The sequence below is a fragment of the Microtus pennsylvanicus genome, chromosome 3, assembly GCF_037038515.1.
Source record: "Microtus pennsylvanicus isolate mMicPen1 chromosome 3, mMicPen1.hap1, whole genome shotgun sequence".
Taxonomy (NCBI): domain Eukaryota; kingdom Metazoa; phylum Chordata; class Mammalia; order Rodentia; family Cricetidae; genus Microtus; species Microtus pennsylvanicus.
In genome coordinates, this window is record NC_134581.1 from 47907706 (window position 1) to 47929471 (window position 21766).

The following is a 21766-nucleotide window of genomic DNA, read 5'->3' on the forward strand; positions in this document are numbered from 1 at the left end:
ACACACACACACACACACACGGAGGGAGTAAGGGAGAGAGGGAGGGAAGGAAAATGAATGAACAGGGGCTCGAAAGATGGCTCAGCAGTTAAGTGCACTGGCTACTCTTCCAGAGAACCCGGTTTAATTCCCAACACCCACATGGCAGCTCACAGTTACCTGTAGCTCCAGTCCCAAGGGATCTCAAACACCTCTGACCTCATGAGCACCAGGCATACACATATAGCACGTGTACATTCATGCAAGCCAAACAATCACACATAATAAACACAACAAACAGAATATTTAAAAAGTGTACATCTAAAAAATTATTAGAAGGAAAAAAGAGACAAACAGATAAGAAGCAAGGTTAATCAAAGAGGTGGATGCATATTTCAGAAAGGGTATGTAACAAGGTTCAGTTACCAACTTAGGGGTCACCTGTGTTTTGTGACTAGAAAAAACAGCTATTTTCAGACATCCCCCCACAAAACAAAATTTCATTATTGCATCTGGTATTTATTATACCAAAAGCTTTGCTAATTCACTCCCTGCTCCAGAACGTTCTTCACAAGGCATCCAGGCACATGAGCTGGAGTCCAGGCCCCAGGGAGGTCCTGGTTTCATTGCTCTTGTGGCATTCCGAGCCAAACAAAGACAAGACTGAGGAAGAAAGCACACACAACCAAGAACCTTCTTGAACAGTTAGGCAACACACACACACACACACACTACGTGTGCCTGAATAGATGGTGCTCCCTTCAGATGAGCTCTGCCTTCTAGGGGACCCCAGGAAGGCGGTACTTTGTACCCCAATACTCTCTTCCTCCACACACCCAAGGGTGTGGAGCTCTATCCAGGCTTGGACTGTCTGCTATTCTTGCCATCCATGAAAATCATGAACTTATACTTATTTCAAATAAACACAAGAAAAGCAACAAGAATTACATATCCCAAGAATTTCTTTTATAATATGACAATTCAATAATAACATATTATAGCAATTTTAATATAGTAATATGTCTACATATTTAGCTTTAAAAATACTAAATTATTTTCTTATTCTTAAGGAGACTAAGATATGGATTTGAAAAACTAAAAATAGTTAATGATATAACTATAATAAACACTTATATTGTTAACTATTGCATTTCCTATTTTCTAACCTTTAAGACCAACAACAGCCACTCTACAGAAATAACTCCAGCGGGAAAACTGCTTAAGGAACATTTGGTGAAATCAACATCCCAGTGACTTTTACTGCATGTGTTGGTTTCTCTGAACAACATTATTTTTCTACCAAGTATGTAGAAAGACAGCAGACAGCTCCTTTGGCAGCGTAAGCAAACATCTCTGGACTCTCACCTCTAGTTCCTCAGCCTGATCTGCATTGTCATCTTCTGAGCCGTTGGATTTAGGTAAATAAGTCATCTTCAGTCTCAGATACCCTTTAACTCTTGATTTGTGGCTGTGGAAAAGAAATAATTATTCACGGAACTTGAATACCAAGAAGAAAGTATTTGTTTGAGGATCTACTAGTTGGGGCTCAAGTTCTGTGAAGAGGATATTTGTCAAAGAGAACAGGGGTGGAGAAAGGAAAGGGGTGGGGTGGGAAGGAGGGGAAGAGGGAAGGAGGAGAAAGGGAGGCCACTACATTACAGGTAAGGGGCTTGGGATGGTTAGAGGTAGGATCAGAGACAATCCAGGACCTTCAGTTGGGCTCTAAGCTGTGGGGGTTGGGGGTAAGATGACATGGACATGATCCGTGATAAGAGACATAGCGGAAGCCCAGGTGGCTTTGCAGCATAGTCAATGCAGACAGGAGACAGAATTTTTGTTGCTGTTGTTTTGTTTTTTTAAGAAAAAAGTAGTATAAAGAGTTTCTAGCAGTTGAAAGGCCAGCTATCAGGGCAAGCAAACAAGGAGGAAAATATCTCCTTAGCTATTCCCGGTATGCATACATTGCAATCAGTCCAAAATTAAAGGAAGAAAAGAGATTGAACCCCAAGATTTCTACAGGAATTACATGCAGGACTGTTCTCAAAGAGAATAAACAGCAATACAACCATAAAGCAAGGGCTCCTTTATTTTGTTTTAATATTTGTATTATAAATAATAAGTTTAAGGAGTCATTTTAAATGAATTTTTTTCAAGTGCCCATAACACAATGCTCAAATGCATTTCTTATTTTGAAACAAAAATAAAGCAAATGCTATGGTTTTCCCAGATGTCCTCGATCTGCTATTTGGACTCATGATGGTAAATCACACATTCTAAATCGATTTTACTTGGGCTATGTGGCACAAAAGACAAAAAGGAATTTCATTTACAACCTAAAATTTAAATCTTGGAAGACTGGAGAGACAGCTCAGTGGTTAAGAACACTTTCTGCTCTTGCAGAGAAACCAGGTTCAGTTCCCAGCACCCACATGGCAGCTCACAGCTGGCTGTAACTCAAGTCTCAGGGGATCTGACGCCCTCTTCTGGCCTGCCTGAGCATTGTATGGATGTGGGGCACACACACATAAATAAATCTTTTAAAAATATTACACTTGACTAGGTGTGTGTGGGGGGGGGTAGCGTGCTCCTTTAATCCTAGCACTTGGGAGGCAGAGGTAGGTGGATCTTTGTGAGTTCAAGGCCAGCCTGGTCTACAGAACGAGTTCCAGGACAGGCCCCAAAGCTACAGAAAAACCCTGTCTTGAAAAATCAACAACAAAAAGATTAAATTTTTTGTTAAAAAAAATAATAAAGAAACCATGTAATCCAGTTCAGAAAAAATGGAATAATTATTATGTTATTTGGGTTTTAAAATCTATGCTCTCTTCATGCTGTTTTCTCTGAATATATGAGTCTTCTAAAATATTTTTAATTAATATTTGAACAATGTAGTTAGATTTTTCCTTAATTTGCATTTGTACATATCAAGTTGGACGTTTGTTTTACAGGAATTACAGTTATCTATGTGATAAAGATGGGGGGGCTTTTCCTTCCTACTTTCTACATCTATTTTAGAATTTTATTTGCAATGTGAACCAAGTACTTTACATTTTGTAAAGAATTATTTTCTTTTTATTTAGATGCACATATCTGTGTAGGTGTGTGCTTTGTATGTATGTGTGTGTGTGTCACCACAAACACCAGAGGAGGGAATCATATCCCTTGAGACTCATTGGTTCAATTCCCAGCAGCCACATGGCAGCTCACAACAGTCTATAATTCCAGCCCCAAGGGCTACAACACCCTGTTCTGGCCTCCTTGGGCACTGCACACATGCAGTACACATTCAGGTAGACATGCATATATATAAAATAAAAAATAAATAAAATCTCAAAAATATTATGCTTAATATGCTATAATTATATATTTACTGACCTTCTTGGATGAAGAACGAAATCCTTAAATGTATATGGTCTCTCCATTCTTGGGTTCTCTGTCTAAAATGAGAAAAGGGAATCAGGGACTTTTCAAGAATATTTATGAACCATAATGAAAGACATAACTGAAGAATGAGAAAAGGCAGTTTGAACTTGTTAAGAGGGTTAGCTGGTAACCACATGGTTTTGCTTCCTGCACAAGAACTGCAGCAACACCAGAACTAGGTTGCGACCCAGCAGAGCAGGTAGATGATGGGTAGTCGTCAGGAGTGCAACAGGGCAGTGTGGGCAGAGCCCTGGCATCAGAGAAACATGTGATATGCAGAATGCCAGCCCGAAAGTCAGAGTAGGTCAAATGCAGTCACGAACGCTTATGAGCACTAAACACTGCACGGAGCTACGAGTCTCCCTTCTCTTACTTAAAAGTTCAGCAGTCCTTTGCTTTTTATTACGTCTCTGCTTCTTTGCATTAACTACTCTCTATGCCTTGTAACTTATAGGAAAGTTCTCACTATGAAGTCAGTTGGCTTCTCAAATGTCACAATTACAAGGATGCGCTACTACACATACTATGAAACTATTTCTTTTCTTTGGTTCTGTACCCCTCTACCTTCTGACTTACCTTTGATCCACCCATGCTGACTAAGGCTTTCCATCTGGTTCTTTATTTTGCTTATTTGGACGGTGAGAACAGAACCCTGCCTATTTCTTTCCCTACACAATTTACTTGTGTACTGCTACTAACTGCCTCTTTAAATGCTCATTCCTCTAACTTTAAATGTGCACCACACATGCGCAGGATCCATGAGAAGCCAGACGAGGGCACTGGATCCCATGGACCTGTGGTTTTTGGCTGTACCAGAGGAGTGCTAGGAACTGAACTCAGGTCTTCTGTAACAGTTCTCTCAACTACTGAGCCACCTCTCCAGCGCCCCAGAAACGTTTGATTCTAAAAGGCTTCCTAAGCCCTTCCTCTGGCTGTACTTCCAACTCGGTTCTTAGGGTTTCACATTTGCAGTGTGGCGCAGTCTCTTGCTTCCCTTCCGTGAGCCTAGGCTCTTGCTGCTCTATTTAGTAAGGTGATTCCACCACCCCCCCCTTAAACCCTGTTTCTATCTTGGTAACCAATCCCAGCAGTTCTGTTTCTTGTTGGAGCTCATGTAAGGAAATCTTATAGACAAGTGAATAGAAAATTGAGATGAATTTCTGGAAAGAGCTTATATATTTAAGACTCATGTTGGTCATTATAATTAAAAATTATAAACACAAAACCCAAAATTATAAACACCTATACTAACCGGTAAGGGATAGAGTGGGACATCCACTTGACCAAGGAAATCATCTCTTGTCTGGAAAAGGAAGGAGAAACAGCATTACAGATACATTCAATTTCATTATTATGCTTTAAAGAGAAACTCATCATCCCCCTACAATAAAGTAAGATGTTGTTTAATCCACTGCAGCATCGAGAGAAAGTCAATGAAAAAAATTCAAGCGTCTAGTGACGACGGGGCAGCAGCAACAAAGCAGCCCTTCTGCAGAGAAGGACTACGTACTTAGACAAAGCAACACACGCAAACGCAGAACAGAATGGCAGGGGCAGCAGGAGGGGCCACAGTCACACAACTACACAGACCACGTGGAACTGTTCAGTCCTAAAGCGCACATCTGCAACGTTCTGGCGTGAGGGCTGGGAAACCCGAGTGTAGAGCTAGCAACGTTACTGCAAAGTGAGTGAGGATGTCTCAGAAAAAGACAATGACTCTCCAAATCTCTACGGGAAGTCTACCTGAACCCCGCTGATCCCTGGACGGCCACAGTTAAAGGACCGAGCACAGGTAGCAGGCAATGCTCATCTGAGTGGAGGCAGCATTTGTAATCCAGCTGGGTTCGACTGCTGGCGTGACAGTGAGCACAGTGCACTCTCTCCATTAACAATCATAAGCAGTGACGTTTACCAGGCGTGAAACAAAGGGGAGGAATAAGGCAGGAAATCATTTGTAAAACTAAAAGAAGGCAAAGTTTCTCCATGCTTGGGAAAACAGAAGCTTAAGTTTCAATAAACTCAGCAAACCTACACCTGTTAAGTATGAAGATGGAATGAAAACGCACATCTTTATTAAATGCTTGGAGATATGGGGAAAACTTGAAAGTTGCTAAAATAAAACAAAAAAACATTGTACACAGGGAATGAAAACATACATGGTGGGGCTGAAGAGGTGCTTGGTGGTTAAGAGTGCTTGCTACTTCTCCAGAGGACCCAAGTTTGGTTCCCAGCTCCTATACTGGGTAGCTTACAACTGCCTATAACTCTAGTTCCATGATATCCGATGCCTTCTTCTGGTCTGCATGGGCACCTGCACTTATATATGTGTGTATGTATATATATATATATATATATATATATATATATATATATATATATATACTTATATATGTATATACTCCCCCCCCACAATTTTAAAAAATTATTTTATTTTAAGCATATGGCTGTTTAGCTAGCATGTATGTAGTGCACTGTGTGCATGCAGTGCCTAGGGAGACCAGAAGAGGGTGTCTATTCTCTTGGAACTGGAGTTGCAGACAGTTGTTAGTTGCCATGAGGGCCATGGGAACCAAATCTGAATCCTCAGGAGAAGCAGACAGTGCTCTTAACCATTTGAACCATTTCTCCAGCCCCCATATACATAATTTAAAAAATATAAAATATAAAAAAATATAAATGATGGCAGCCCCCTGAACTTGGGGCTGACTCGGCCTAGGCCAGCCAACATACTCTGGGGCTCTTCCTGTCTCTGACCCCTCAGTGCAGGGATGACAGGCGCATGCTGACACACCCAGCTTTTTATGTGGGTTCTGGGTTTCCAACTCAGGTCCTCCTGCTAGTACCCCAGGCAGGCACTTTACTGATGGAGCCATCTCCCCAGCCCCATGATCCTCCTTCTTTAAAACAAGTAATTAGGACTGAGTTTCCTTTGTCTGCGCATGCGTGCATGCGTGCGTACTCAAGTTTCTCCAGAGCTGTCTGCCTCGTTTTTTCGGTCAGCCTTTCTTTGGTAGGTCTGGAGCTCCCTGGCTCACACGCCTAAGGAACCCACCTGTCTCCAGCTCCTCTGTGTAAGGGCTGTAAACCTGTGCCGGTTTTTCGCTGGGGTTCTGAGGACCAAACTCAAAACTCCATGATTTCATAGCAAGCGCTTTCACGACTGAGCCGTTTGCTCAGCCTGAATTGAGGTCTTAAGTTTTTAAAACTATTATTGCACGTATGTATATGTATGTATATGACTGGAATGGAGTGAGCACATGCAGGTACACGCACACCACCGCACACAGCGTGGAGAACAACTCTGTGGAGCGGGTTCTAGAGACGGAACCGGGCTTTCCCAGCTTATGCCGCAAGCGTCTTTAACCCGAGCCATCTCTCTGGACTCTGAACAGTTTCTGAACTTCTATATAAAATAAAATAGTTGCAAAGAACTGGACTTCCGATACCAGAAGAATGAACAATTTCCCGAAACTAACGATCTGTTTGGTGGTCTGAGAAGGATATGAACCAGAAGCCTCCCCTGGAAAGTACAGGCACATGGCTGCTATAAATACAGGGCAATCCGAGGTGGTTTTTCCATTTACAAAGGAAAAATAACTGTTCCTATGAGGGCCAATGCATCTGTGATCTTCATTACCGTGTCCCTGGCCAAGCAATTGTTCCACACCCTGAGTATCAAATATGTCTCTGTGGCAGTCATTTCCGACATTTGAGGGGCAAGCGGCTTGCTTCAGGAGCAAGCGCACACTGGGGCAAATGTATTATTTGGGAAGACCTGAAAATATGAGCAAGAATCCAGGACGCAGGTGACCCTGAAGAGTGTCGTTGGTAGTGGGCACAGTCTGGTCACCAAATAACACTCAAAGATGATTCCAATTTCATGTTCCCAAAAATACTTTTTAGGACATAAAAAAGGGAGAAATCCAAATTCATTTTTAAAAGCAGATTTCTATTATAATTATAAATGCTTTTCTCTTTCTGTGTAGCTGTGGTATATGTGTACATAGCATTTTGCTATATGTATAAGACATTCTCCACTTTATTCCTTTGAGGAGGTTTCTTGCTGGACCTAGGCTAACTGTGGTAAAATGAACAGAAGGTGAATGCTCTTGTTTCAAGAGTATCCAGTATAATTTTTTTCAAAAATCAGAATTTTAAAAGTTGTTAAGTTGAAGTGTCACAGTTTTGAGGAAAGCTGAACTTGAAGAACCTATGCAGGTGCAGGAGTGCAGGCCTGAAATCCCCATACTTGGGAGACAGAGTGTGAGGATTATGAACTAGATCTTAGCCTAGTTCAAAATCAGTCCAAGGCATACAGTGAGACAGTCTCAAACTCAAGGGCTAGGAACCTAGCTCAGCATTGTAGTGCTGGCCTAGCACACACAACTCTGGGTTTGAATTTCAGGACAGAAAAAAGTTTCCAAAAAACCTCGGTTACACATAACTTTCTGCACTAAATGAATTCCACAGAGTGGAGGCTTATGGGAGCATGGGAGTAATCAGTTCTCACAAGGCCAGTGACACTCCCTGTGCCTCCTGATAAGACACTCCACTTTGTTGCAATAACTGGTAAAAATTAAATATAGGATAGTATGTTGGGTTTTCAAATGTCAGTACTTTATAAATCAAAATTTTTAAAAAGAAAATTAAAAACACAAGTAACAAGAAGAACATAGATGGATGGTTCAGCAGTTAGGAGAACTGGCTGCCCTCACAGAGGACCTGGGTTTAGTTCCCAGAACCCACATGGTGGCTCACAACCAACCACCTGTAACTCCAATTCAGGGGCTCTAAACGCCATCTTCTGGCCTCTGTGGGCACTACACACATGTGGTGCACATACAGATAAGCAGGGACACATTTATATATGTAAATTAAAAAAAAATTTTTTTTAAAGCAACTTAGAGGAAGGTGGGTTTCTTTAGTCTCATGGTTTGACAGGAAATGGTCCATTGTGGCAAAGAAGAAAGGGAGGCAGATGGCTGGGACTCACACATCCTGACAGTGTGGCAGAACAGAGAGAGAGAGCCCCCATGCAGGGCCTGGCTATAAACCTCAAAGTCCGACCCCAGTGACTCACTTCCTCTAACTAGGCTCCACTTCTTAACGGTTCCATAGTCCCCCTAACCAAGGCCACCAGCTGGGGACCAGATGATGTGCTCATGAGGGCATGGGACATGACGACACATGGCTAATGACACGACACATTTCAAAAACCATAAAATCAAGGAAAATTAACTTATTCTTTTGCCTTTTCTTTATACTCAATTCTTAGAGATAAACAACAAATTATCAAGTAATTTTGCTTTGTTTTTTGAGAGTGTTTTTCTGTGTAGTCCTCTTGCTATCCTGGAACTAGCTCTTGCAGATCAGGATGGCCTCCAACTCACGGAGATCTGCCTGCCTCTGCCTCCCGAGTGCTAGGATTAAAGGTGTGCGTCACCACTGCCTGGCTTAGTTTTTTTTTTTTTTTGAGACAGGATCTTACTGTCTATCCCTCCAATGGGTAGCCTCAAAATCACAGAAATTCAGCTGCCTTCACCTCCCTAGAGCTAGGATTAAGGGTACCATGCCTGGTTTAAATAGTTTTTAAAAACTTAAAGGGCGTGACACTTAATAAAATCTGTCTCAAGGTAGCCCCTCCTTTGCTAAAACTAGCTACTTTGTCCCGAATGAGGCATTTTTCATTATGGAGAGAAGGCACCAACAAGGAACCAGTGATCTGAGATTGTAAAGTCAAATCAGCACTTATGACAGCAAGTGAGACCCGGCAGACAGGAGGCACTGGGTCTCCCTGAGGTCTTAGGTGCTTTCTGCCTAAGCCCTACTTGCCCAGTCCAAAGTGTCAGAATGTTCAGTAGGGCTGGATCATCGAGGCTCACATGGCCTGCTCCATTCTGGACATGAACGAGGACCTAAGATGATCAGAGTAGCTTACCAAGCCTGGCCATGCTCCTCACACTGCCTGATATGCTTTGGGATCGTTTTCTGGTTTTTGCACTTCAGGGTCGGAACTGGGTTTCATCTTTATAAAGTGGTCCACGTGTTTCCTAGACATACCCATCTGTTTCTGCTAGTGACCGTGAGCCATGCTTCTATACTAACACATAGAATCCACCGTACGGAGTCTGCAGATTGTTGGTGAAGCTGGACAGATTAGGTTATACGTGAAATTATACATGAAGTTGATATATAATACACTGAATATCAAGTATGCTGAAATTATAACCCTGACCTCCTACTGATAAGACCTCCAACTAAAAAGTACATCATGGCCAGGTAAAATCTACAGCTCAAAAGATCTTACACTGAGATAAAACATGTAACAGTTAAATGTCATCTAAGAAGACTTAAATCATATTTTTCAAAAAGGTTGAAACAATTATTTAGACTTGAGAGATAGCTGAGTTGGTAGAGTGTTTGCATGGAACTCTGAATTTGGAGCCCTGGAGCTGACATAAAAATATGGGCAGGTTGGAGTAGCAAGATGGCTAGACCCAGGTTGGGTTCTCAGAAGCTACATGGTAGCTCACAACTGCCTGTAACTCAAGATCCAGGGTTATGGTGCCTGTTTCCAGTCTCCATAGGCACTGCACACACATGGTACACAGACATGCAAGCCAAACACCCATACACATAAAAAATAAATCTTAAAAGGAAAAGAGCTGGATGTGAACCCATAATCCTAGCACTAGAGACTTAGAGACATAAGGGTCGCTGAAGGCCGCTGGCCATTCAGTCTAGCCCGATAGGTGAGCCCCAGGTCCAATGGGAGCAACAGAAGACGACATTCGACATCGCCCTGTGGCCTCCAAATGCATGTGCATCCTACAAACAGGAGCTCACTCGTGAACACTGCACATACAAAAAGTAAAACAAAGAAACAATCTGTCAGCCTCTCTGCACTGTACATGGTATGACCTCATTGTTTAACTGTGGAGCTAACTACACTTTAATCCACAGTTTACAGGAAAACAAATTTGAAATCCATAAAGCACTGCGCTACAGTTCACACTAGCAGTCTATACGATGCTGTTAATTTAAGAGCTTGCTATGTGGCTCGGTTCAGCCTTCTGAGGGCTGAGGTTACAGGCACAAGTGACCTGCCAATCTACAGCTTCATGAAGGAAATGAAGGAATTCTCTTCAACTCAACCTTCCCTGGTTTGGTAACATTCAATGTTTAATATATATATATTATATACAATATTAATATATATTAAACACTACATGTCAGCAAACCAAGAATGAATACACACACACGTGTGTGTGCACACAACTAAGCAACCATACATTTAAAATAATAAATCTTAAAAAAACCAAACAAGATGACTTTTTTTTTAATGCAGGCTGTCCTATCAAAGTATTCTATAACAAATATATTAAAAAGCACAATGTGTTTGTTTGGATTTGGTAAGGTTTTCCCTAACCACCAACAAATAGAAGAAGGATATAGGGGAGCTGTAAAACAAAATTAATAAAATAAGAAAGGAAGACATGAGACGGGACAAAATGACTGAAGATGTTAACAGTGTCTGAAACTGAGAGGCAGCCACTCACTACATTATCCCCTCTGCTTTTTTTGTGTATGTCTTGAAAATTTCCAAAATAAAAGGTTTTACATAGTGGTGGAAAATGGTTTTTAATGACACAGGCAGCTTTTATGAGGCACTAAGGGGCACGAGGATGAAATTAATAACTGGAGTTATAGGAGGTGAATCACGCTGGGTGGATTACAAGGCCAATAAGGTAATCGGAGGGCTGGGAAGGCGGCTCGGTGGCTGGAACGCTGGCCTGCAAATGTGAGCCCATAGTTCCAGTCTCCAGAACCCACCTGGAGTTCCAGCCTTGAGAAAGAGGCAGAGGCCTCCTCCAACACTCCCCCTACCCAAAATGGCTTGTAAAACTAGCCATGCCAGCAAACTCCAGGCTTGACTGAGGAACCCCCATCTCCAAGAGTAGAGTGGGAACCACTGAGGATGATCCCTGACACCAACCTCAGCCCTCACAAGCATGCACACACGTGTGCACCCACAGATGATCTGACACCAACCGCAGGCCCCCCCACAAGCATGTGCACACGTGTGCACCCACAGAAAAAGTAATCAGAGAAAACAAAGAAATTCCACACCTTTGACCACAAGTTGGGGAAAGAGAGACAGGTAAAAGGGAAACCGACTCTCCAGGAATGCCAGGTAATACTCTCCAGCCTTAGCTGTCACTCAACAATGGCAGCACGAATGGATGCTACTCGGCCGGGAACATTATTCATCAGGCTGTAGTCATCCTGATGGAATTTTCCCTCCAGACACTTGTTTTTTCCTTCTGGTGTGATTTTTACCAAAATAACCTTTTCTAAGCAGCTTTCCCCAGTTGGGTTTTCCTACTGCAGGGTGAAAGTCCTGTCAGCCTGTGGTAGAGCAAGGGCACGTTAGAACACAACGGTACTGAGCTTCAGTCCTTCTTTCTCATGCGGAAGCATCTGGCTGGTTTTTATGGTATATGAAATCTATTCACTGATTAACTCTGTGGAAGAACACACTAAGCTTTCCTTCAAGTTAAAAGTCCTAGTTGAGGCTTTTTTTAGACAACGATGAGCATCCCACACCAAATTCCACCAGGAGGCCATTGTGATATCTTTTCCACCTAGCCCTCCTCTTGAACACACTTTGAGGGATGCACATGTATGCACAAGCATGTGGTGCATGTTTCACGTGTGCAACTATGTAGAGACCATGGGACAGCATCGCTGTCATTCCTCAGGCACTACCCCTCTTCGGCTTTCCTTTTCTCTGCAGGCATCCCATCCATAAGCCACCATGGCCATCATGTTACATGGGTGCTGGGAGTCGAACTCAGGTCCTCATGCCTGCTCAACAAGTATTTTACTGACCGAGCCATGTTGCTCCTCTCTTAAATGCACACCCTTTCCTTCTGAGACAGGGTTTCTCTGTGTAGTTCTGGCTGTCCTGGAACTCAGAAACCTGCCTGCCTCTGCCAGCTCTAATGCATTTTGAATAGGATGGTTCTATGTCTGTGAGAGACAGGAATGCATGCTTAGAGTTAGTGTATTGTCAAGAACGTGCACACTTAAGTCCTAGGACAGCCAGGGCTAAACAGAGAAACTCTAATCTCAACACCCCTCACCCCAAAAGAATGTTAAAAGGTCACTGCATGTGTTAAAGAATAACATTTTATATTATGATATATGTTTGAATTAGTTGCTGCAGGAGCAGATATGTTTCCAGAATGTGCCTAGGTATATCAGACAATAAATGTGAAGGCCAGGCAATCTTATTTATTGCAAATTAATCCCACCAACACCTCGAGAATCAGATTAAGCAAATATCACTTTTAAGATTCTGTTTACCCTGAGTTAATAGTTATAATCTCCCAGAAAGAAAGCACCTCTCTGTGTCTATCACTGTGTGTATAACACGGGATAACAATACGAGGTGTCTTCTCTGAAGAAAGAAAGTTGACCAGAGCGACAAGAGGCAGATCTGCAGAGATTACTTCCTGAAGAAGCGCTCCCCTCCCCCCAATTTGAAAAACACCACATTACAGAACCTACGAGCAACTTCAGACTGATTCTCTTTCAAAAGTAAATAACGGCCTGTCCTGGTAACACAGGTTTTTCATCCAGCACTCAAGAGCCACAGGCAGGCAGAACTCTGTTAGTTCGAGTCCAGCCCGGTCTACACACAGTGCATTCCAGGACAGCCAGGGCTACATAAAGGAACAAACAAATAAACAAAGAACAACAGGCACTTGGTGAACAGTGCCCAATAAGGAACTAACTGCAGTGAGCGTAAAGAAACAACGTAGCACCCCAAGCAAAACCAAACAAAGACTCTTGAACTGAAAGATTCTCAGGGATAGAAGCGATTGTACAAGCAGTAAGTGAAGTATCAGAAAATAAGAAAGACAAACATGGTGCCTCACACCTGCACCCCCAGGCTTGAGAGGCAGAGGCAAGAGGACAGCTCTAAGTTTGCAGCTAGTTTCGTGTACACAGTGAATTCTAAGCCAGCCTGGGCTAGAAAGTGAGGCTCTGTTTCTAAAAGGAGAACCGGGAAGGAGGATGTAGCTCAGTTGGTACACTGTCTGACTAGTGAGCAGGGAGCCTAAATTTGACCAGCAGCACAGCAGAAACAGGTGTGCTGGTACACGTCTGGTTAAAACCAACGCTCAAGAGGTGGAGGCAGCAGAATCCAGCTCAAGGTCATTCCTGGCTACACAATGTCACGCAGGCCAGGTTTGAATACGAGACCCTGTCTCAAAACAAACAAGAAGAAACACCAACCCCCTCTGAAACTTTAATAATTAAAAATAATAAAAATGAAACCATGAAAATTTTGGAATTAAAAGGAAAACTTGGGAAATTTTCTGGAAAATAGAATAATAAATAAATTTTTAAAAAAATGAGAGGAAAGTCAATTATATGATCAATCTAAAAAGTGCCAATTTCAGTCAGGAGGAATTCTAGAAACACAACAGAAAATTCTAAAAGAAGTATCATTTAACTTTTCAATTAAGCATGTTATAATGTGATAAAAACTTAAAATCTATGGGCCATCACACGGTCAGCTGTTTGAATTAGGCATCTGGAGTTTACTCTATATTCTAGCATTTCCCCCCTTCTGGTGGTCTTCTGTAAATTTTGTTGTCCTCCCAACTCTCAATTAAAAGCTCTTCAAACCCTAGAATAATTTTTGCTACTTACGTCAGGCTCATATTCTGTTTTTGGTAAATATTTTAGTTAAATTCATTTGCCATGGACTTGAATGTCCACTAAGCTCCATGACCCTGTAAGAGGGCTGAGCCTTGGTCATGAGGAAAGGCCATTCTTAGTTAAAACAGTCACTCGAAGCCCCAGTCAAAATTAGAAGGATCCCAACTTCAGGCTCAGGAGGAACTCATGCTATTAAACAATGCTAACTGTAGGCTAGCATGATGATCGTTTGCAATGCCCTTTAAAGTCTTTCTCCATTCAGTTTTCCTTGCAGAGAACTTGATCTGTGCCTTTTGCTCAGACACAGAGCGCTAGGGTACCAGTTGGTGGAATGTGTAGGCTATGAATCACAGTCTACTGCGGAAACTAATCCTTGAGTCAGGATCACAATATTCCACTGGCACTCACCCCGGGACGAGATATTCATTTAGGAAGACCGTTCAGTCATCATGAATAGCCTAGTTTGGTTATCTGTCCCTGCCAGGCAGTCAGGTCACCCTCAGCCAGCAAGATCCTCTCTACCTCATCCCAAAGGGGCCACGACTTTATTCATTAAAGTCAATTGTGAACTACCTGTTGTGAGCTGCCTGGTGTTGGACCAAATGTGTCCTCTGCAAGGGCAGCAAGCACTCTTAACCCATGAGCCACCTCTCCAAGCCCTGGATAAAGTTACTTAAGCTGCACAAAGGAAAAAAACAATCCTAAGATTTTTTTTTAAATGTCGATTTATACTTGAAAAATAATATACAGCTTTTGGAAGCACTATGAAGGTATGATGCGGGACAATGGTCTGTATTCTGTCAATTATATTTTAAATAAATGCTGATTGGCCAGTAGCCAGACAGAAAGTACAGGCAGGACAACTAGGCAGGAAGTAGAGGCAGGGAGACAAGAACAGGAGAATTCTGGGAAGAGGATTCTGCTTTTTGCAGTCCTGACCCGGCCAGGACTGAGCAAGCAAGATGTGACTGCCTCACCGAAAAAGGTACCAAGCCACGTGGCTAACACAGAGAAGAATAATGGGCTAATATAAGTTATAAGAGTTAATAAGAAGCCTCAGCTAATGGGCCAATCAGTTTATAGTTAATGTAGACCTCTGTGTGATTTCTTTGGGAAATCTTAACGACTGTGGGAACCGGGCAGGGCAGAAAACTCAGTCAACAAAGGTATAGAAAAATAACTTTCAAACTTTCTCCTTTAAGGTAGCAAAAGAAGTCACAGCACATAATGTCTCAATTAATCACACTGTGCAGGTGAAGAGTCCAACAGTCTCAATAGCGTAACTGGCATGCCAGAAGAAGTATGTTCTGAGGATTCGAGAGTTGGACAACAGATGGCAGCTGTGTGGGAAAACTTAACATAAGAACCATTTAAAGTAACACAAATAGAGGTGGTTCAGTGGACACCAGGCATGGACATGGTGCACTTATATACATGTAGGCAAATCACTCATACATATAAATTAAAAACAAATATTTTAAAAATAAAATAACACCAATGTTTCTGAATGGCAGATTTTGGTTAATGACCAATTATTTCCATGAACCAAAGCTGTGTGTATAATACTGTTCAACACCATTTGGTAAGAACTCACATCACCACTAAGAAACATAGCATACTAAACACAAAGGCAGCCTCTCTGTGGTGTGTCCACTTTTCATGATTGAACTCAGGGTCTAAACATCTAGGTATAAACTGGGTGTCAATTATTTTACACATAGTATCAGGAAACCAATCTAAACCATGTCTTATTTCCCACAGGAAATAATAAAATTCAAAAAGTTACAAAGGTTCCGTTTCCTTTCAAATTCCAGCTCTGGAATCACTATTGACTCCCATGTCTTAACAGATTTGAACAGTAACAATCCATTCTTTAAATCTAGTTTCTCTCTTCTGTGAAATTGTTTTGTGTTCGATAATGAATTTCAGCCTCCCACATCCTAACATCTGTAATGTAGCCAGTACTATATGTTGACAGAAACAGTAGATCCACTCCATCCTGGTGAGCCGAAGCAGAACTTAACCACTAAGAGGTATCTTTTTGTTTTGTTTTTTTGAGATGGGGTCTCTCTCTATAGCCCTAGCTGTCCTGGACTGATCTACCAGCTTCTGCCCCAAGTGTGATGATTAAAGGTATATCTCATCTATTCTTCGGTCAAGAGGCATTTAGGTTGTTCAGAACCTAGAAACAGTTTAAATGCCCCTTGGCCAAAGAATGGATAAAGAAAATGTGGTACACAATGGAGCACTATGGGGGGGGGGGGGATAATGACATCTTGAAATTTGCAGGTAAATGGATGGGATTTAGAAAACATCATATTAAAAAAAAGAAAAAAGAAAACATATTGAGTGAGGTAACCCAGAACTACAAAGACAAATATAATATGTACTCACTAGTAAGTGGCTTTAGACATAAAGCCAAGAAAAAACAGCCTACAGTTCACAATCCCAGAGACCCTAGACAACAAAGAGCTCCCTAAGAGAGACATACATGGAGCTAATCTACATGGGAAGTAGAAAAAGACAAGATCTCCTGAGTAAATTGGGAGCATGGGAATCATGGGAGAGGGTGGAAGGGGAGTAGAGAAAAATATATAGTTCAATAAAAACAATAAAAATAAATAAAACTCATTTCTATTAGAAAAAAGGTATGCCTCATCACAGCTGGCCTTGAGGAACATCTTTTTCAAGGGAATGCTCTCCGGTACTAAGAGATGTGCATGGTACCATCTGCCAAGCCTGGCTCCTTCCAGCTCTTCCCACCTCATCCCCACCCTAAACCTTTCCAGGCCAGGGGCTGGGCTTCCCTTCCCTAATTTACACATTCTGAGTTTGGCTCTGCCTCCTCCCTTCCCATACTGGCCCAGTTCAGTCTGGACCCTTCCAGTTGCCTCTGGCTGCGCTCGCGTTTACAACACAGCCCTTCTCCTCAACTATACCTAGGTAGGGCCATGTCCTCATTTTCATTGGCCACTAATAGTCTTTGCTTGGTAAGATTTTTTTTTTCTAGAAAGCACCATGGCTCATGGCTTTGCAGTATCCCTAAGTCCCAAGAAGGCCTGGTCCTTTCTTCCTCCCACAGACATCCAATACCCCATGTAGAAATGCCGTGGGTTCACTTGGTCAAGGTGTTCTCTGTAGCTGGTGAGCTGAGCTACAGGGTTCAATGCCACACAGGCACCTTTCTTTTCACGTTCAGACCTGCTGCTGGGGTTACGTCCCAGTGGTCCCAGTGAGTTTTTACATCTTAGCAACGGTGAGACTGTTGTCAACAACCGCCCCTGCACTGACCGACCCCCTGCCCAACCAGATGGGTCACAGATCTGCTCCTCTGCCATTCTGGGCATTTTTCTTTGCTCTCTAAGCCCCTATCATCTTCTGACTCCAGTCTTCCAGGCTCCCGCAAGGGCCGACACCAGAGCCTGAAGCAAACACCAGCAATGCTTCGGATATTCTGGGGATATGCTAAGACACCTGCTTCCCCTTCTCCCAGTCTTCCCTTCCGCTAATCACCTTTCCAACTTCAGCACGTGGCCTGGCCACGCCCAGCAACTCTGCCAAGCCTCTGCTTGGCCCTGCTCCCAGGCCGGGCCTCTCCAGATCTAATCTTGTCTTGTCACCCCTCCCGACCCAGAAGGGTTTACAACAGCTAGCTCAAGCAGGCTCCCTATCTTACAAGAAAGTGACGCAGCTGCCTATTCTCCACAGTTTCTAGGAAGTAGCCTTAAAAACCTTGGCTCACTTTCTACAGAGAGACTCTACTTTGTTCTATTTTCCACAAATGTTTTATTATATTTACCTATGTACATGATTGTGCACACACGTGTGTGCCAGTCCATATGTGGAGGTCAGAGGACACTTGTGGGAGTTGATTCTCCTCTTCTACCATGTGAGTCCCTGGGATTAACTTCAGGGCATCAGGCTTAGCAACAAGGGACTTTACTTGCTGAGCCATCCTGATGTCAGGCAAGAGGCTGAGAACGGCAGGACAATGCTGTCGACCCACACCCATTGCCATCAGTGGGTTATTAAAAAATAAAAAAGACACCAAGTTATGAGGGGGAGGGGTAAGGGTGGGTCCGGGAGGATTCAGAGGAAGTAGCAAGGGATGAATATGATCAGAGTACATTGTATGAACGCATGAAAATTTCAAAATAGTAATAAAATACTATATTCTTAAAGATTGATTGTGCCTATGCGCAGCAGCCCTGAGCTCCCACTGGAAGTTTTCTGTTCCCTCACACGACATTGCTACAGCATCCAGTCTGGATTTTACCAGCCACACTCTCTTATCTAATTCCAAGGTGAAAGAACAGAGAGCCCTCCTATTCCTGGAAGAGAGAGAACACTTCCTTTGTATTTCATTTTAAAATCACCCCAAACTGAGTCTTCTAGGTAACAAACAGTCTACATTACATCACCCTCAGACTATAGCATGTAGTCGGCTCCTACGCTTGTTGTTCTTAGCTCTTTGATTATTTCAACTTGGGCTTTAACCCTGGGGTTTTCCTCGCTGTCTCTTGCTCCTAACTACTCCATGGAATGGACAGTTGTCTTGTCTGTTGGAAGTGCATGCCATCTTCTGGCCCTTCCCTTGATTCTAGTTCACCAACTTTTCCTGGCCTGTCTACTGACTCACTGAGTCTCCCTTTTACCTTCATTCACCCTCTCCTCAAAATCAGCAGTCCTCAGGATCCCATCTTGTCTCACGTGATGCATGGCCTAGCTGAGCTGATCCTTACCTGAGGCTCTCCGAGCACACTCCTACCTATCAGTCTAGGTTGCCGGCTCCTCTCCAGGAGCAGCTCCTGTTACTCCAGGAGTCCTAGCCGACAGCAGGACTGTCTCTGTGTACTGGTAACACTTCCTCTCACGTTCAGTCTAGTCCTCCAGCTCCTGAACCCCCTATCACGTGACAGTTCATACCAGTGTTTACCCAAACACACATGGTAAGAAAAGTTAAGATTCACTTAAAATCCATGGTGCCACAAATAATTATCTTTTAAAAACACAAGAGTGAACACTTTTGAATAAAGATGCCTATTGATGGGGCTGGAGAGATGGCTCAGTAGTCAAGAAACAAACTGCTCTTACAGAAGATCTGAGATGGGTTCCCAGCACCCACATCAGGTGGCTCACATTCACCTCTAACTCCAGCTCCAGGGGAGTTGAGATCACTGGTCTCTCAGGACACAGGCATTCACATCCACACATCCACACAGACAGAGACACACATCCACACAGACTGAGACACACACACACACACACACACACAATTATTTAAATAAAACAAATATGTCTACTGACAACGCACTGTTAACAGGATACAAAGGACTCTCAACTACGCTAACCCAAGCATCACCTCCTCCCACGCCCTCTGTGCCTCTCATTTGAGTCCTACTGAGCAACAGGCACATCTCTGGCCTTCAGACACCGAGGCTTCTGCCTAAAGCACCATTTCTTACTAGAAGGCATTTCCTGTGGCAATGCCTGAGACATTTTCAGCCGGTACTCTGACATCTAGTGTGTGATAGGCCCACTGCAGTACACAAGACAGCCCCACCCCCAACAAGAGAATGATCCGGCCCCACACATAAACAGTACTGAGATGAGAATCCCCGCCCTAGAATATCGGTCTAGACTTTCCTGGTAAACTTCAACTCACTTGTCCAGACCCAGCTCTTGTGTTACCCAGCTCCTCTGTGCAGACCCCTAACAGGTCCCTTCAATGGCATGCTTCCTTGTCACACATTCATCAGTGACATAGTTATATTTTACTGTTTGTCTCTGTTACTATAACGTTGCTGTCCCCTTAAACAAAGATCATACTCTATTCACCTTTTATTGTCAATGCCCAATATTTAAATGTGTGCTAAATGAATGTGAAATGATATATCTGCAGAGAATACATAGTATCTCCAAGCAAATACTCCAGGCCCAAATACCTCTCAAGTCATTATTATAACTCTTCAGTTCTAAGAAACATTTTTTTGACCAAATTCCTATGTTGCATCATAGTTCCAGCATTGATATTTATTTATACACCCCCCACCACCAGAGTTTCTCTGTAGCTTTGGTTCCTGTTCTGGAAACTAGCTCTTGTAGACTGGGCTGGCCTCGAACTCACAGAGATCTGCCTGCCTCTATCTCCTGAGTGCTGGAATTAAAGGTGTGCACCACCAACTCCAGGCTATGTCATTTTATGGGAAAGATTAAGTGTTTTTTAAGCTAGACATAATGTCCATGAAATTATGTAAAATATAAAATACTGCAAAAAATAATGGATGCTAAAATATGCAAATCTTTAAAACATTGATCTTAAGAGTAATACTGAATTGTATCATCTTGAGATTAATAATGATAAAAATTAAGACATAAAAATATTTTAAGATCTACTCCTTTAGGCTTAAGTGATATATTTATCTAGGGTACTTAAGTACTAGACAACAAGCAGAAAACCTTTATTTAAAAAAAAAAAGAAAAACAATAAAGTTTCTAACAGAAGCATGAACACAGACGGACAACGGAAGGCACAGCCAAGCCAGGGTTGAGTTCGAGGTTCACTAAACAGGGCAATGGAGCCTTTGGGCATCCTAACAACACAACAACAGAGATTAGGAACATAACACACAGGGAAAGGGAACTAAAAACAAACTAACTCCAGATTTTAGAATCAAAACTAAGTTCAGAACTGTCCTTTAGCTCCTCAATCTATTTCTTGATTAAGCTGACAGACTACTATAGTCATCAATGAAACACCAAACCTCTCTTGGTGGGTCATGGGCCATCGTTATTGCCTTTACCTACCTAAGACTGTATTTCAAATGCACTCAGAAAACACAAGAGCCATCATGATGAGGTTTCAAGAGCCCATCTCTAGTCTAGGCTGTAAGGACAAAGGATAGCCTGTGTCTTAGACACAGGTTACAAGTCTTCCCTGGACAGTAAACATTAGTCATTTACGAGCTGGGATTCTAAGAGACCTATAAACTCCACACTAGGCTGCTGGAAACTGGTAGCTGAACACACGAGAGGAGAAACTGGAGGCCTCTCTACCTCAGACACCAGGGTCTCAAACCAAAGCAGTTATTTGATTTCACTGCTGCTCAGGATGGAGAGCTGACATTACCAAGAGCGGTTCCAGTATCAACTTGTTAAATGTGAATGCAGACTCAGCATCTCTGAACATGAACCCAGACTAAGTGGAGACATGAGAAATATTTTGGGAGCTGTTTATTTATAAGCGAGTTACAATAAACCACTATAATTAGATTAATATATCATTATTGATAAACACAGTATTACTTCCATGTTTAGAAAAGGAATTAGTATAAGCCCTCAATTTGCCATTTATCAGTGAGATCAAATTAGACACAGTAGACAATAAGTATAACTGTTATACTGCTTTTAGGATTTTTATGAGGAAATTGTTCAGTGCATGTTGAAGAACAATTTAAAGTTCTCAGACACATGATACTTTCTGGACTCTCACAACCAACAGAATTTGGGGAAAGCTAGGCATAAGGTGTCACAAAGCAGTATTTGTTAGTTTGCTAGAAAGTTTAAAGGTCCATGAAAACATACCCTCTTAGCAATGCAACAGCACTTAATGCTTCAATGGCTACATTTA

The 21766-nt window shown here is 42.4% G+C and overlaps 1 protein-coding gene across 2 annotated transcripts in view; it reads right to left on the reverse strand.

The window, feature by feature from the left end:
* Positions 1-21766, reverse strand: part of Nedd4 (NEDD4 E3 ubiquitin protein ligase) — a 92670-nt gene that overhangs the window by 33179 nt on the left and 37725 nt on the right. For both annotated transcript variants that reach the window (XM_075965292.1, XM_075965291.1), the window contains 3 exons: positions 4655-4705; positions 3355-3416; positions 1345-1447 (listed from right to left, as the gene is read on the reverse strand). In XM_075965292.1, coding sequence (XP_075821407.1) covers positions 1345-1447; positions 3355-3416; positions 4655-4705 — 216 coding nt within the window. The remainder of the gene's footprint in view (positions 1-1344; positions 1448-3354; positions 3417-4654; positions 4706-21766) is intronic.